Source organism: Enoplosus armatus, chromosome 21 (genome assembly GCF_043641665.1).
Source record: "Enoplosus armatus isolate fEnoArm2 chromosome 21, fEnoArm2.hap1, whole genome shotgun sequence".
Classification (NCBI taxonomy): Eukaryota; Metazoa; Chordata; class Actinopteri; order Centrarchiformes; family Enoplosidae; genus Enoplosus; species Enoplosus armatus.
Window position 1 is genome coordinate 1,163,821 of NC_092200.1, and position 18,244 is coordinate 1,182,064.

Here is an 18,244-nt window from a genome sequence, read left to right on the forward strand (position 1 = left end):
TTCTCACTATTTATAGAATTATAATTATTGGTGAGTTCTTTAAACAATGAAATGACAGAGTGAATCTTAAAGTCTTAATCTGTTCTTAATGTACTTTTTTTAATCTGGACTTTTTGTGACTGACACTATAAAACAGGATCATTTTGTTTGAATGATCAAACAATTGTTGATAATTGTCATAAATAGTAGTAGTTTGTTGATTTGTACATTTTAGTTTGGCCCTTGTTTTAAAGAAGACTGTTGTCTGACTAAGGCTGCTGAAGCCTCATGTCAGCTGGACTTCAGAAGTCTACATGGAACAAGGACTGTAGATTTTGGCTTACAGCGTAGTCCCTCCATGTAGGTACAAAGAAGGATGTGAGTCCTGCGTTACAGGGGACCTATTCTGCTCATGTCCAGCTCTATATCTTTATTCTGGGACTCCACTAGAGCAGCTTTGCATGATCCACAGATCTAATAAGTCCTTCTTCATCTTATGGTGGCCCTTCATGCGGCCCCTCAGTTCACCCTCTGTCTGACACAAGCCTCCCTAAAAGCCCCCTTTCTTCTGATTGGCCGGCTCCCTGCAGCCCACGAGGGGCAGGGGGACGCCTCTGAGCCCTGAACACAGCGCCGCTTCACACTGAGCCGCTGTGGCCGACTGCAGGACAGCAGCAGTAACTCAGCTCGGACAATAGAGACATGGGGACTGAATGTGGTGAACTTCCTGTTTGTCAGACCACAAATGAGACAAGAAGTAAATTGGAAGCTAACTAGCTAACGGCAGCTACAGTTGACTTTAGCAACAAGTAAAGCCACCTGTCCTTCAAGAAATGACCTCCGACCTACCTCCTTTCCTTCACTACAGAAAAAGCTCTTTCTGTGAGACTCTGAACAACCTGAGCAGCAGTAAAGAGCCGTCCTGAGCAGAGCAGCCCAACAACTCAGACAGACTGGGGGGGGGTCCCTCTTTCTTCTTCGTGGGCGTGCTGTCACTGCCGTGCCTGGAGCAGATGACCATGTAAGGAAATCCGTGCATATCTGACATCAGATAGACACGAAAGTAGAAAAACCAGTTGGAAACGGAGCGTTCTGAGCAGTGTGAAGCCTGAGCTTTGTGCTCACAGGGATCACTGTTACATACGTTTACCTCATCATTTGAATATCCGACAGTGTGACATTATAGATGTGACAGAGAATAAGGAAAAACATAACAGGTCCCCTTTAAGATAGACTTAAAATCTGAAGTTATGCTTCGAGGCGGGCTAACCCTAAACCGGTTTCACTGGGAGCAGGCGGCCATGACAACGTGTCGGCCAGGAAGTTTCTGGACGCAGCGCAGCAGACCGGAGACCAGATGCTGTTCTACACCGTGTTCAGGTCGTTTCAGCAGAGAAACCAGCGGCTCAGAGGAAGTCCCGGCTTCAACCCCGGTGAGAGAAAACACACAGACGAGGTGAAGTTAAATAGCTGACGTCATATTATCACCTCGAGTCAAATGATTCGCTTCTAGACGTCTTCAGATGGACTCCTGCCTCACTGCTCAGCGGGGTAGAAATGAAATGTCTCATGATGTGTTAACAGGTAACTTTCATTCGCTTCCTCGCAGCAATTGAGAAATTGGTTTCCGTCATTGGAATCAAAGATGTCTTAGATGTCAGTTGACACCCTGTGTGTCTAACCCAAGCCTAAACGATCAGTTATCAATATTATACGTGATCGTGGTTTCATGGAATCGTATCGCAAAATAAAGAAGTTGAATCTCATCGATATCATTGGCAGCCTGAGGCCCTCTGAGAGTCTCAGTGTTTAGGTTGTTTGTAGTGTTTTATAGAAGCCCATTTGTGTCAAAAAGGACCCAAATGATCATTATTAAGTGATTATTTTTCATGATTATAACCAGATACTGAGTTCTGACTATTATGACTTAGTATCAATAGTAATAACTTTATTTATATAGCACCTTTCAAAACAAAGAAGAAAAGATAAACAGGATCGTTTCTTAAAATGATAACTTCACAATATGAGAAACTAAGTCATAATTATAAAACAATCAAATCCTTCAGGTGGCAGAAATGGGCTTTTATAGCAGACAGCTGTGGTTTTATGTCCAGATTCCTATTATTTCATTTTTCAATGATTTGAGCACCACAAACTAAATTCCTTCCCCCTCCACTGGATTTGGGTGGAGGCAGAAATCTGGACAAATAAAAGCAAATCTGTTGACCATCTGTCCCAACCGTTTATGTAACTTCAATCAATGATTTATTTCTATTAATAAAGGATGATATTGATAACTGATAGAAATCCTGGGTTAGACACAAAGCTGCAGGACATTTTAAATTCTAATTAGAACCATAAGTTTCACTTATTTCCTGCTGAGCAGCAGAGCAAGAGATCACTTCCTTTTTAAAGCCGTCTAAAGGTTCATGTACGATGTGAAACGCTGAATATCAGAGGACCATTTAAGGGTTTGAATTTGGTATATTTTAATATTTCTGGTGAACTGGCCCTTTAAATCAAGCACATTCGCTGTCGTTTCTATCATCCTGTTTATGTTTGCACAAACCATGTCCTGGTTTCAGAAACCCCTGTACTGTGGCATGGAAACACCTGATCCAGGTTTCTGGTCTCGTCTGCAGGTTTGTCTCCTTGACTTGAGGCACGCAAGAAAAGCTCAAACCTACAATAAAGAATAAAGTCAGACTGATATCGTTGGATGAATTTGACTTATCACAGATATATATTGTTGTTCAAACTTGAATGATATTTGATTATTGAGTATCAGCCAATAATAACATCAATTATTGAGGATCCCTTAATCCAACGTAAATGCTCACACTGATATCTGTGATGAGCTGATCTTGAGCGGCTGATTTATCCGTCGTGCTTTAATTGGTATCAGCGTTTATATCTGCACGTCAGGGTCCGGACATGTTTGAACTTTCACAAGAATACGATGGAGGATTCAAATCACTTTACATTTAAAATACTCTGGAAATATGGACATTTATTCTTCGTGAAATATTCAGACTATATGGGGGGGGGGGGGGCTGTAGTATGAATATCTTGTACATGGGACATGAATGAGCTTAACAGTAAATCCAACGTGTTTATTTAGTAAAGGATGAATTCTTGTGTACGAAACTGAACTGGGGACAGTCACAGGGGGACAGTCACAGGGGGACAGACACAGGAGGACAGACACAGGAGGACAGTCACAGGGGGATAGACACAGGAGGACAGTCACGGGGGGACAGTCACAGGGGGATAGACACAGGAGGACAGTCACAGGAGGACAGTCACAGGGGGACAGTCACAGGGGGACAGACACAGGAGGACAGACACAGGGGGACAGTCACAGGAGGACAGTCACAGGGGGACAGTCACAGGGGGACAGTCACAGGGGACATCTGACTGCTGGAAGACTTTAAGGACAGTTTACTGATTACACTGTCAGACTTTTACATTTTACATGCAGGACTTTTACTGTAACAGTATTTTTACAGTGTGGTATTAGTACTTTTACTGCAGTAAAGGATCTGAGTACTTCGTTAACCTACTTAGTTATTAGGTTACATCGCGAGAGGCCACTGTGCAAAAGCTGGAAGCAAGGCTGATAATAAGACCCGTATCCAGGTCTCATTATGCATCCATGGACCAACAGTGAAATATGGTGTCATCACTTCATTGTTGTACCATTAAAACATCTGCGTGAAATTTTGTCATAATTACAGCATCAATTCTTGAGTTATGGTCAAAAAGGCCACAGTGACCTTTGACCCCCAAATTCTACTACTTTAAAACGGCACCAACCAAGTAAAAGAGAAAATACAACAGGACACATGAAAGGACATCATGAGGGTCTTTGCTGCCTCTGTGGATCATCAGGACACAGCTGATCCCCTCAACACAACCACCTCCCTGATCACTCTGACGGAGACCACGGCGTTCATCTGATGAGAGAAGAAGACAGACAGCAGAAGTCATAAACCAGTGTTTACAGAGACTCCCTGCATCAGCTGTCAGTCAGTGATGCAGCACATCCAGCATGAAGACCAGCAGGGACCTCAGTCCTGCTCAGACCAGAAGTGGAGCGGCTGTGCAGCGTAGCCAGCTTCCTCTCAGCTCTCATGTTAACGTATTGGAGTGAACACACTGAGCTGACTTTGGCCATCGAGTCTGTTGACTCTGCAGATTCACTGCAGTACACAGAGTCCCTGAACGCATCATTACTGCAGAAACAGAGAGATATTCACTGCTCACTTTAATGATGGATTTACTGCTGTCAGGGTCCAGAACTGTTAAAAACCAGAGTCTCAGTCACATTTCAACATTTCATCTACTTTTGAAATGTTACATGACAAATATGTAAATATGGAGTCTGCTATAAAAATATTTGGACAAAACAAGAGACAAGTGGACAGATATATATATGATGTTAAAGGTCCTACATGTTCATACAAAGACTGAGCAGCAAAACGTCAGCTGTGATTACTGGACTTCAGCAGAGGTTCTGGTCTGGACAAAGACCTCATGGTTACTAAATGTAACCACGGTTCTTTGAAATAAGAGCCGGTGATTTGCAGGCTTCAGTCAGACTGATCTCAGAGCTGTGACAAAGTTGAACTGATCAGTGTTTAGTGTTGAAATGAGAGAACAAACAGTCTGAGATCAGATTTGATGGTACGACAGTTGGATGAATGAGGACCACTGTCTCTACACATCTTGTAATGCTGTCAGCTGTCATCCAGCTTTATTTCCTGTAGACATGAACACAACAACAACAGTCGTCTTCACGTCAACTCATGATCACAACGAGCTTCTGGCTCATCTGATTGGCTGGCTGTTCTCTCTCTCTCTGTCTTTCTGTCCAATCCTGAAGCCTGTCACCATTCTCCTCTCACAGCTTCACTGAGGAGGTTGGAGGTTTACAGGAAATACTGATACTAACTGTGTTTAGTACAATACTGCTGAAACCAGCATGGACTGACTCAGACCCTCTACTGACCTCCGAGTCTCCAGAGTCTCCAGTCTACAGTGTGGACTCTCCACAAGATCAGACAGCAGCTTCACTCCTGAATCCTGCAGCTTGTTGTAGTTCAGGTCCAGCTCTCTCAGATGGGAGGGGTTGGACTTCAGAGCTGAGGCCAGAGAAGCACAGCTGGTCTCTGACAACCTGCAGCCCCTCAATCTGAATAAAGAATAAATGATGTCACTTTAGAAGACAACGTTCCTACTTGAAATCATTCAGTGTTTAATAATCTGTTCAGAGCTGAAGAAGGTTTAGAATGTAGAAGTTTAGAAAATGGAAACTCCAAACACCTGAACCCAACAGGATGCAGGTTCAAAGCTGTCAAATACAAAAAGTGAAACAGAGCTCTCATTAATATTAATGACAACGTGCTGCTGCTTCAATAAAGACGCAGTGACTTCACCTCTTAAACTCTGCCAGCTCCACCAGTGGCTCCATCTATACAAACTCATGTTGTGCAGCCAAACACCAATAAAAACCCACAGAAACTGATTTAAGATTCCACTCAAGATCCCAAAGTTTACAAAGAGGACAAATATGTCAGGATGAATTTTGAGGAAATGACAAGAAAATACATCTACACTATTTCTTTAAGGAATAATGGAGTCATAGAATCAAAGCATCTTCAGTTCAAACTATTCAGTCAGTATAAGCATCACATAGCTTCATACAGATGTTGGAAAAAGAAAATACTGAATATATTTGTTATTGTCTGACTGTTGAAACAGATGATTTATTTATTCACTGTATTTATGATTTTGTTATTATCATTTAATTAAAGAACATGACATTTAAGATGAAAATCAGGTGTTTCAGAGGTCCAGAGTGAATTATCCAGTGCAGATGTTTCTTGTTATATTAAGGTTTTAAATGTGCAGCTCAACATTACTATGTCCTAATCAATGAGCTTTTCCCTCAAATGAGTGACTTTGTCATTGTGTTATTGTGGATCATCATGATGTCAGCCTTCTACAGACATCATCCAAATGTCAGCACAACATTCATACACCTACTCATGTCAACACAGATTAATTCTTTAAAAACATCTCAATCCCGGCCGGATATTAGTTCCTCTTTAATATTACGGCTTTATGATCAATCGGTCACGGACGTGAGGACAGAGACAGCGATCTGTGGACATCGTGGATTCATCGTGGACATTGAGGCAGCTGTCAGGTTGTCAACCAGTTCCCCTGAAACATTCAGCACATCACTGTAGGAATCACTGTTTCAATAAAACACATCTGGATGAAGCTTCAGACACAGAAGACACTGAGCAGTGAATCACCATGTTTACTGTTGTGATTGGTTAGTTAGCACGTCATGTTGGAGATGATGTCAATATTTCTGAGTGACCATGATTGTGGTGCAACTGGAAAGACTTTAAAATGGGACTCAATGTATTTCCAAAGAGACTTTTTAAATATCGGCTGAATAAAGTCTTCATGTGTTTTAACAGCATTTCGGGTCATTCACACACATGGAAAGATGGTTATTAAATGCGGTTGAGCAAGATTTTGAAATGTAAAACAGATGTCTAACAACTGTAGGCTACACTCAGATGAAACCTTTTCAACTGCCAATCACCACAATCATTATTACTGGTTCGGACGACGAGTTTTCAATCAGAGGTCCATCAGTAAACTATGTCTCCTGTGTTTGATCTACCTTTTCATCTTCAGCTCTTTATTTACCCGTTGCCATGGTGAATCATAGTATCAGAGCTTCCCCACGCACGCTCTTAACTCAGAGCGAACGTACTCAGAGCTGATTGGACTCACTCTGATCAGCTGTTCTGGAACAGAAAACTCAGAGTTTCCCATCTCAGAGTTCATGGACTCAGAGTTCAGGGTTAGAGTCACACTTTGTTAAACCTGCTTTCTGGAATAGACCCCTGTCATTTCAAACCACAGATTCAGACTCATCCTCATCACCGCTGTCACCTTCATCAACACACAGCTGACTGACTGTGAGCTTCATCCTCAAATGTGCACTGAGCAAAGTGAGATGCATGTTCTCTTCATCTTAAATGTAAGCTGGCACCTTCCCATACAAATACAGTGTGCAGTTTACTGGTTGAGTCACAACACAAAGTGCCATCATCTTCTGACAGGAAGCGTCGTGACATGTTGAAGCGTCACCTGTTGTTGGTGACAGATCAGACTTCAAACACCTGCATCTGGAAATACGCTTCACACTCTGTGTCTCTGTGCTCCTGAATGGGAGTTTTAGAGTGTTTGTGTCTGTATGAGAGAGATAAGTTCCTGTAAAACACTGAGGCCTGAAGGTTAAATAGAAAAACAGTGTTCCTCAAAATGTGTTGAACTTCTTTTATATATATAAATGTGTCTCACATGTAACAAATTATAAATATTGATTTCATTTTGCAGCACACTGAAGGATAAAGCCTACAGTTTCCTTAATAACATGAATCCAGTTGGAGAACAGACTAAACTTTAAAAATGACTTGTTGTGATTTGTGCTCAGACGAACCCAGAAAACAAATTTAAAACTTCTGTGATGGATTTAAATTTGGTAGATATACACCGGACAAGAGCAAAGTACGTAAACTGACCTCAGAGTCTCCAGTCTACAGTGTGGACTCTCCAGTCCAGCAGACAGCAGCTTCACTCCTGAATCCTGCAGCTTGTTGTCACTCAGGTCCAGCTCTCTCAGATGGGAGGGGTTGGACTTCAGAGCTGAGGCCACGACTTCACAGTGAGTCTCTGAGAGTCCACAGTCAGAAAGTCTGTGATGACAGAGAATATAAAACTTAAAGTAGAATCAAATATGAAACTTGATTATGAACACAGACTCATCACAAAGCACATTAACATGAGCGGCTGTAGCTCAGCTGCTCAGTCATCGATCACACGGTTTGTGGTTTAGAAGTTGAAACACGGTGCAGACGCTGTACACACTGTACAAATACAAAGACTGTACAAGAAACATCGTTACAAGATGACAGAAGAAACCCCCCCCCCCACCCCCCCATAACACAGTGGACAAACTGAGGAGCAGCTTCAGCAGCAGACTCATCCAACTCCACTGTTCAAAGGAACGATTCAGGAAATCGTTCCTCCCGCCTGCTGTCAGACTTTTTAATACATCTGCCGCTGCCAGACCGGTCCTCACAGACCTGGACTGAACCGGACTTTCTGCACTACCTCACTGCACCCTCACACTGAATATATATCATATATACATTAAACCTACACAGTCATCACATAACATACACTATATTGATATTATATATCATACTATTCTGTGTATGTATGCTTGTGTCTGTATTATCTGCCACCCCCCCCCCCCCCCCCCCCCCCTACTACTTGTGCACCTCAATGTGCCTATACAGGTAAAGGCTTTTCAACTGCATTCAAAATCACAAAATTCAGCAGTTTGCTTGTTAATGTACGTTTCTGTATAATTTTCTTTGCGTATTTGTTCTTATATTTCTTGTGTATTCTGTGTTTTTGGCTGCTATGACAATTAAATTTCCCTTTGGGGATTAATAAAGTTATCTATCTATCTTTCTATCTATACTTCACTGACTTGATAGCTATGAACACAATAATGATTTTTGAAGACATTTGCAGTTTAACATGTAGAATTGTTTCAATACGCGGGTTTAATACTAGTTTAAGAAAACTTTGACACTGTGTAAAGTTTATATTGTGCATGTGTGTAAAGTGTGTATCTTTCCTCGAATACTGAGGGCTTCAGCTTTACACTGATTTATAATGTTAATCACATCTGGACTTACCGAGCCTTTCTGCAGTTCCTCACAGCTGGAATCAGTCTCCGTCGTCCCTCCGCTGATGTGTTGTACTTCTTCAGGTCAAACTCATCCAGAACCTCCTCCGACATCTGCAGCATGTAGGCCAGAGCTGAGCAGTGGATCTCAGAGAGTTCCTTCTCTGATCTGTTCTCTGACTTCAGGAACTCTTGGATCTCCTGATGGACTGAGTGGTCGTTCATCTCCATCAGACAGTGGAAGATGTTGATGCTTCTGTCAGGAGAGATATCATCACTGTTCATCTTCTTCAGGTTGTTGATGGCTCTCTGGATGATTTCTGGACTGTTGTCTGTCCGACCCAGCAGGCCTCCTAAGAGTCTCTGGTTGGACTCCAGAGAGAGGCCATGAAGGAAGCGGACAAACAGGTCCAGGTGGCCATTTTTACTCCTCAGGGATTTCTCCATGGCTTTCCTCAGGAAGACATCCAGAGATGTCTTCCTGAGGAAGTCCTCCAGTACCTCAAGGTTCTTGTAACAGTGGAACACGTAGACGGCAGCCAGAAACTCCTGAATGCTCAGATGAACAAAGCAGTAGACTGTTTTCTGGAAGATCACACACTCTCTTTTGAAGATCTCTGTACAAACTCCTGAGTACACCGAGGCCTCTGTGACATCAAGACCACACTGCTCCAGGTCTTCTTGGTAGAACATGATGTTTCCTTTCTCGAGATGTTCAAACGCCAGCCTCCCCAGCTTCAGAAGAACCTCCCTGTCAGCCTCCGTCAGCTCCTGTGGACTCGTCTCGTGTCCCTCATCATACTTCTGCTTCTTCCTCTTTGTCTGAACCAGCAGGAAGTATGAGTACAGGTCAGTCAGGGTCTTGGGCAGCTCTCCTCTCTGGTCTGTAGTCAACATGTGGTCCAGAACTGTAGCAGTGATCCAGCAGAAGACTGGGATCTGACACATGATGTGGAGGCTCCTGGATGTCTTGACGTGTGAGATGATTCTGCTGGACCGCTCTTCATCACTGGATCTCCTCCTGAAGTACTCCTCCTTCTGGGCGTCAGTGAAGCCTCGTACTTCTGTTACCCTGTCGACACATGTAGGAGGGACCTGATTGGCTGCCGCAGGTCTGGAAGTTATCCAGACGAGAGCCGAGGGAAGCAGATTCCCCTCGATGAGGTTTGTCAGCAGCACGTTGACTGACAACTTCTGTGTGACATCAGACACAATCTCGTTGTTGTGGAAATCCAACGACGGTCTGCTTTCATCCAGGCCGTCAAAGATGAACAAGAGTTGACAGACAGCGAGCTTCTCTGCTGTGACCTTCTGTAATGTTGGATGGAAAACATGGAGCAGCGTGAGAAGACTGTACCGCTGGTCTTTGATCAAGTTCAGCTCCCTGAACGAAAGCAGAACCACCAGACCGACGTCTTGGTTTTCCGAGCCCTCTGCCCAGTCCAGAGTGAACTTCTGCACTGAGAAGGTTTTTCCAACGCCAGCGACGCCGTTGGTCAGAACCACTCTGATGCGTCTCTGTTGGCCAGGTAAGGCTTTAAAGATGTCGTGGCACTTGATCGGAGCGTCGTGGAGGGTCTCCGTCTTGGAAGCCGTCTCAAGCTGCCTCACCTCATGTTGGGTATTAACCTCTTCACTCTGTCCCTCTGTGATGTAGAGCTCAGTGTAGATCCTGTTGAGGAGGGTTCCACTTCCTGTTTCATCACTTCCTTCAGTCACACGTTCACATCTCCTCCTCAGACTGATCTTATGTTCATCTAAAACCTTCTGCAGACCAGCGTCCACTAAAAAAAGAGAAAAAAAATGACAAAACAAAGAACATTTAACAGTCTGCTGATTATTTCCATTACCAATAAAAATGATCAATATAAGAATATATAGAGAAGGAAAGGTTATAAAGTCCAGTTTTGGGGAACATCAGATGATCTCCTGTGTCGGTGAACGTGTTTGATTTACAGCAGAGGTCGTCTGCAGCTCTTCATCTAAACAGCTCTCTGTGGCTGTTCCTTCCTCCCTGTGATATTTAAAACTGATCCACCGATCAAATAATGCAGAATAAGTTCATGTTTTGTTGTGTAGACCTGTTTTTATTGAACAGCACCGCTAACAAAGCGCTGCAAATCTCTGTGACGATTGCTACATAAGAAAAACACCTATATTTTTATGGTGGGGTGTTAAAACCAGAGCTTTCTCTCGAGTCACCAGCAGACTGGTGTTGATCCAACCAGTTCAGCTACAGACGTGGCTTTGGTTTGAGGGGGGAGACCATCTCAGGTTGGCCCCTGTAAATGACCGCTCGCTCAGTCAGTCGTTCATGGCGGCCCGGCTGGTCTTCAACCTCCCCAAGTTCTCCGCTACACCGCTCCTCCTCACCCTGCACTGGCCACCGGTGGCTGCTCCAATCCGGTTCAAGTCTCTGGTACTTGTCTACTGTGCTGTGAATGGCTCCAGTGCGCTTTGCGACTGCCAATCGGCTCGCTACTCCCTCACTACCAGGGGGGGCCCGGCTACCGCTCGACAAAACGACTGTTTGCTGTCCTGGATCCACAACGGTGGACCGAGCTCCCCGTTGACATCAGGACAGCAGAAACTGAAAACTTGAAAACTAAATGTTGCACTTGAAGCAGTTCAGCTTATCTGATGAAAGTGATGTACTTGTATGATTCTTGTAACTTTGGGGTTGTATCCACATGACTGAATGCACTTATTTTAAGTCTCTAAATAAACGTAATGTCACATTTCTAAGATGTACAGATGTACAGTCTTACTGTGTACAGTGCTGGTCTGACTGGCTGTCTGCAGTCCAGATCTTGTTCTGGATCTCTTTCCACACTGGGGACAGGAGGAGTCTCCTGATGAAGCAGACTGGTCCCAGTATGAGGTGTTGCGGCGTCTGCTGAACCAGTGTCCACAGCTGGTAGAGACTGGATCCTTCAGGACGTCCTGACACAAAGCACAGCAGGACGGCTGCTCCTCCACAGGAACATGCCTCCTCTTCCTCTCTCTGTGAAGACATTTCTTCATCACTACAATGATTTGCTGACTGTTGATGAAAGATATGGAGCTTTGGCTCAGATGGTCACAGAGAGCAGTCAAAGTGTCCTTACTTGTCTGTTTGAATTCAGTCTGTAATCAAGATGATTGTTCCTTTTATTTCAACTCATCAGCTGCTTTTCCTCTCTGACTGTCTTATTAAACATAGTTAGTGATCTGCCTGTAGTTTGTTATTAATACAACCTCAACACTTCCTGCAGCTCCTTCACAGTAAAAGCCTTCCATTAAAGAGAGCTGATTATGTCCTTCACTGTTCTACAGTCACGTCGGGCAGCTTAGCTTGAGTTAGTTAGGTTTAAACTGAGGTTAGAAGTGCTCTAAATCACTGTGGTAGACCAGCAGTCTCAGACACATAGCATGTAACAGCTGTGTCACAGGTTCAAGTCCAGACAGTTTCCTTTTTATTATATTCCCTTCATGTCTTCTGTCACTCTCTACTGTCCACTGTTGAAGACATAGGATATATATATATATTCAAATATTGTAAAAGAGAAGTGGTCCAAATCTACATTTGACCATTTTCTGGCCCTTTTTTCATCCTCTGATAACTTTTTCATACATACATGGATGTTTGTTCTTGACCTTTAGGAACAATATATGGTGGAGAGGATCTGAGCTCAAAGGTGGTCCACTTACTGATGACTCAAAGCAAAGTGTTAATCAAGGTGAGCAAAGCTTTTCTACCAAAGACTTTTCACCACATGTTCTATATAATTATGATAAGAACTGATTCAAGATGCATCTGGTGGGTCAGAACAGCTGATCTGAGGAAGAGCCAAACCAACAACATGTTCTGAGGACATGAGAACATGAAGGAATTACACGTTTGAAGCAGATTCTTTCAGACTTTGAATAGTTCTAAATCTTTACAGACTTCAGCCGGACTGAAAACAGCTGAATATTTTCTTGAAGAGTCAATTCTGAAATAAAATAAGATCCATCTTAGTTTGAAACAGTATCTGCACTAATAGCTCTGCATCATGAATATAAATCTTTCAGCAGAACATTTTGTCTTCATCCTCGATGCATCATCTTCATCAGGTCAGTTTACAGTAGAAACAGTCTCTTACTGTGTGTCTGAGGGTCCAGGTTCATGACTGAATTCTGGAGGTAGATCTTTGGACCGGTTAGTCTTCATAGACAGACAGCTGGATCCTGCAGACTCTGCTCTCTGTCTGTTGTACTGAACTCTGCAAACACCAACATGTTGTTATTCAGATCACATGAATCCTTCATGAATTCTAATCAGGAGGTTTAAAAGTTTCTTTTAGTCCTCTTCCATTAGATGACAGCTGTCAGAGACATTAAGAGGAAGACGGGACGAATGATTTCTCTTTGTCACAAATGTTAGTTTGCAAATACATTTTAATGATCAACAGATCAACAGAAAACATGACGTCAGCGGAGGTAACTGAAAATGAGTCACATACATGAGTTACTGTCAGTTCTCTTACTGTGTGTCTGAGGGTCCAGGTTCATGACTGAATTCTGGAGGTAGATCTTTCGACCGGTCACTCTTCATAGACAGACAGCTGGATCCTGCAGACTCTGCTCTGTCCTCCTCTTCCTCCACACAAACACTCATCTTCTGCACTTCAGTCAGTCTGAGAGGTAAAACAGTGACACTGACTGTGATCTCCGAACACAAGAATGAAGAAACACGTCTGTTCAAGAGTCACAAAGAAGACTGAGAGAACAGGAAGTCATCTGAGAGAACAGGAAGTCAACTGAGAGGACAGGAAGTCAACTGAGAGAACAGGAAGTCAACTGAGAGGACAGGAAGTCAACTGAGAGGACAGGAAGTCAACTGAGAGAACAGGAAGTCATCTGAGAGGACAGGAAGTCATCTGAGAGGACAGGAAGTCAACTGAGAGGACAGGAAGTCAACTGAGAGGACAGGAAGTCACCTGAGAGGACAGGAAGTCACACACACGCAGTGTACAGTTGTGTTTCCATCATTTCAGAGGACATTACATTGACTTACATTCATTTCCTGGAGACCAACCCTAGCCTTAACCTTAAACTTAAACCAAGTCTTCATCCTAAGTTTGAATGATTTAACTTATGGCAACTTGAAATTTGTCCCCAAAAGGCGAGTCCCCACAATGTGACTGTGTAAACAGACTTATGTCCCCACTACGTGAGTAACACAAGCCTCCACACACACACACAGTGTCCAGTCTAACAGAAGCATCCAGCTCTCCTCCTGTCACCTTTCTTTAAATCTCTGCTTGTTTTCTTGGTTCCTGCAGGTTTAATGTGTTTTATTCAGCCAATCAGCACTTTGTGTCCACAGAGGAGTCCAAGTGTCGAGTTCAGTCTAACATGTCTTTCCTCTCCAGTCCTCAGGGAGACGACGGACTCAGAGACTTTGACAGTCAGATAATAAAGTGTTGGATGAACACTCACCCTGCCTCAGCCTTCAGCTTCCCTCCTTCTGCTCTGTCCTCTCAAAATGGAGTCTGGACTCACTGAACACCAGATACCGTCTCCGAGAACACTTTCACTTTCAGGACCACATGATCAGTGTTGCTGCTCCTCTCTCCATTTACAGGAAGTGAGTGAGTGTGTGTGTGTGTGTGTGTGTGTGTGTGTGTGTGTGTGTGTGTGTGTGTGTGTGTGTGTGTGTGTGTGAGTGTGTGTGTGTGTGTGTGTGTGTGTGTGTGTGTGTGTGAGTGTGTGTGTGTGTGTGCAGCTGTTAACATGATGTGTTTATGAGCGTCTCTCTTGAACAGATTGAATTAAAATGAGTCTTGCTCAAAATGTTGGAACTTAAATTGTGTAAATAAAGTTTTGTTGAAGTCACAACTAAAGTTCTAAAGTTTCTTTTGCACAGTGAAAATGAAAATTCAGACAGTTCAGCTGCTGCAGTTTACCTGCTGCTGTTATCGTCTTTCAGTCAGTTCACAGCAGCAAGGTGAACATGCAGAAATGTGAAATACGAGATCAATACAATTCAACACATTTGGAGAACAGAGTTTCCAATAATAAATGAATAAAGACTGATTATTTACTGTGGTTTAAATGTGGCTTTTCCAAATAATTTCTTTTGTCAATAATTAGTACCAAACCACATAGCCCTTCCAGAAAACTACATGTTTACATGATTTATTGAACCAAATCACAACAAGTCATCTCATGACACTTTACATGTAGAGCAGGTCTAGACCGACTCTTTATTATATCATTTTAATATTGATCTACATTTCTGACGCCTGTAAACTGCACTTCAACACCTGAAACTAGCTGAATAGACGACACGGCAGGAGCGCTGTTTCACAACAGCGTCAAGAAAGACAAAAGCATCCACAGCATTTGATTCACACACCTTTCCTTAATATCATCTTTATTGCTTTTTCTTATTGGGTTGAATACAGAACAGGTTTACATCTCTTGACTTTGTGAAACACTGTCGTGTGTTACTAACAGCGGGGGGGGGGCAGACGAGGGGGTGGAAGGAAGGATGGAAACACAACCACAGAACATGTACGTTTTCCAGATGATTGTGTATGAATGCTTTCTGATTGAGGTCCAGCTTCTGTGTGTGTTTGTGTTTGAGGAGGTTTGAAATCTCTCCTCTGACGTTCCCTTTGACCTCTGACCAGGACAGGAAGTTACACGAGGGTTCAACCGAGACAGAAAACACACAAGGGTTGAACCAAAATGTCCGAGTGAGAGGGGACAACGGAGCAAATGTGTCAACAATATTCTGGCAATAAAACACCAAAATCCAACGACATCTTTGATCTGTTAGGTGATGACGAGTTCACAGTCAAGTGCTAAATGTAGTGATTGACAGTTCTGAATCATTATTTAAAAACAAGACAAAATAATCAGGACTTGGAAAGAACAAGTTGCAACTCAGGAAATATGAACATGAAGCATTTCGAATAATGGATTTGTGAAAGACCCTGAGAGCGAGATTATATATATTTCTATATTTATACACATGTGTGTGTGTGTGTGTGTGTGTAGCGTGAGAAGAGATGGAGAAAGGAGAAATCATCCAGAATTGAACAAATTAGATTAACATGCAAAAAAAACCTAAACTAAAACTCACCCTTTAACTGAACACGTTGGATTTTCACAGTTTTAAACGCATTTATATGTCATAGAGAGAAAAACATAAACACAAAAATCATTTCTCAGCCAAACTAAAAATAAACAACAACAGAACCAAGAGACCCAGACAGTCTGTTCTCAACTCATATACAGGAGATCTACATAAAGCTTTTTGGATTCAGAGGGATTCTTATTGCTAGTCCGATTCGCACCCCGGCCCGCCGCGCCCTACGGCAAGCCGGTTTAGTCCACAACACAAACCATCAGTTCCTCAAAACAGTTCTGCAGCATAAATGTGATATTTTTAATACATGGCTTCTTCTCAAGTCATTGTAGAAACACACACACACACACACACACACACACACACACACACACACACCTGGGCTCCAAATAAATACATTTAAAAACAGTCCATGTGCATTCGAATGGAAGTCCAGTATTCATATGGCCGTGCACGCACACACACGCACACACACGCACACACACACACACACACACACACACACACAGTCAGACGTACATTAACGCATATTCCCGAGGGAGAGGGATGTACAGATAGAAGCTAACAAAACATAAAACAGTTGAGAGAGAGAGAAAGAGAGAGTTTCTTCACAGATACGGAAAATAAAAGTCTACAATAATAACTCATAATTTCAACATAATTCAAAATTAGGACTCAGTATCTCATAATTAAGACTTTGTCAGTCGTCAGTGGAAAGCGCCGTCTCTGTGTGAAGGCCACTGAGCAGATCAGCCATTCAGTAGTAGCCTGCTTTCACCAGCAGATGTCCTCGTTACCACAGATTTTAGTTTTGGGGTGATTCAGGGAGGACAGGAGTGTAAAGGCAGTCACCAAACTGCAGAACTTTAAGAAATCAATGGAATAGATTTGTCGTGATTAGTGGAGTCGCTCGAGTAAATCCCAGCAAACTGTTAGTGTCGGGTTCAACTTTGGTGGACATGGAACAAGACTTTTACCTGGTTGAATGAAGTTCAAATTTATTGGCAAACCGTTTCCTCTGAAGGAACGGAAAGCCGAACACGAAAACCCCAAAACTAGACAAAGCTTTTTCATTACATAGACGCTCATTCTGCAATAAGAAATCTGTTTATTTAACTTTCGGTTCCTCCGTAACTTTTACCGTTGTTTTTTGCACCGCTTTGCACGAGGCATTAGCCGAGAACAAAGATGGAGGCAGGAAGTGTTGAAGCAATAAAAGAGACATTAGATCATCCTTTTCTTCACTTTGGAGTTGATTTTCGAGAGTTCCCTGGGTCTATTTAGACTGGACTGAACATGTAAAGGCACTCTACATCGGAGAAACTGATATTTTATTCTTGAACGAGGGACATTAGTCTTCAAACAGGTTCCTGCTAAGTGCTGGGACTCAGGATTTCAGGAGTCCTGAACCTGACCAACCAGCGGAAACTCTCTCACTCTTTCTCTCTTGATTGTGTCGCGATATTCCACTGTAGTAGTACTAGTAGTAGAAGTAGTAGTAGTAGTTTTGGAAGTTGTTAGTGCCAGTTCACAGCAGCGTCCAGTCAGTCAGACAGTCAGTCCAATTGTGGTTGTTCAACATTTCTCGCTTCTTTTTGACCGACTCAATGACCGACCGTCGCCGTCGCCTTACAGTTCCGTTATGAGCCGCTGAGGTTCGATTCGTTTTGATTCTGAGGTTCCTTGATATAAAAAAACAGAGACGAAAATGTACAAGATGAAAAAATTAGCTATATTCATCTTCACACAAAAAAGAAAATACACATACACTCTACCCCCCCCCCCCTCCCCCCTCCTCTGGTCGTGATGTCAGGGATCAAGGAGTGATCCTGACTTCCCCGACCTTTTCTGTTATGGAAATGTCCGGTTAGATAAGTGCGGGGGGGGGGGTGGAATAAGCCCTTTTACTTGTTTGTTTGTGTGCAGTAGGGTAATACATTTCACTCACCCCCCCAGCCCCCTCCATCCATCCATCCATCCATCCATCTGTCTGTCCTTCCATTCATACCTTTCATCCTGTCATCTAGCTCCTTCTGGAAATCATAGAGATTCAACTCAGGGGTTTAGTTAAAAAAAACGTTATCTGTGTTCACTTTGAAAATCACAAGTGATTGTCTCCAACGCCAAATTCATGACCTCATGTCTTCAGGTATCTCATAACCTCTGTGATGATAAATCAACACAAAGTCTGACCGTTTCTAAAAAAACAAACCTCTGAAGTATATGTCACGCAGAAAAGAAGCTCTTCTGTTCTCTGGGTAGACTGGAACAAGAAAGAGGCACAAACAGTACTAAAGCGGTCCAGGGCTAACTCAAGATACTCAGATAATACTGGAAGGAGACTAGCAACACCTGCT

At 43.0% G+C, this 18,244-nt stretch overlaps 1 protein-coding gene across 1 annotated transcript in view; it reads right to left on the reverse strand.

Annotated features, from left to right (window-relative positions):
* Positions 1-14,282, reverse strand: part of LOC139304072 (uncharacterized) — a 65,610-nt gene extending 51,328 nt beyond the window's left edge. The window contains 11 exon segments of the mRNA XM_070927913.1: positions 7,590-7,713; positions 8,801-8,816; positions 8,818-8,847; positions 8,849-9,901; positions 9,904-9,922; positions 9,960-10,439; positions 11,536-11,710; positions 12,892-12,928; positions 12,930-13,011; positions 13,276-13,425; positions 14,231-14,282. Of these exon segments, the coding sequence (XP_070784014.1) occupies positions 7,590-7,713; positions 8,801-8,816; positions 8,818-8,847; positions 8,849-9,901; positions 9,904-9,922; positions 9,960-10,439; positions 11,536-11,710; positions 12,892-12,928; positions 12,930-13,011; positions 13,276-13,406 (2,147 nt within the window). The 5' untranslated portion in view covers positions 13,407-13,425; positions 14,231-14,282.
* Between the last annotated feature and the right edge of the window lie 3,962 nt (positions 14,283-18,244).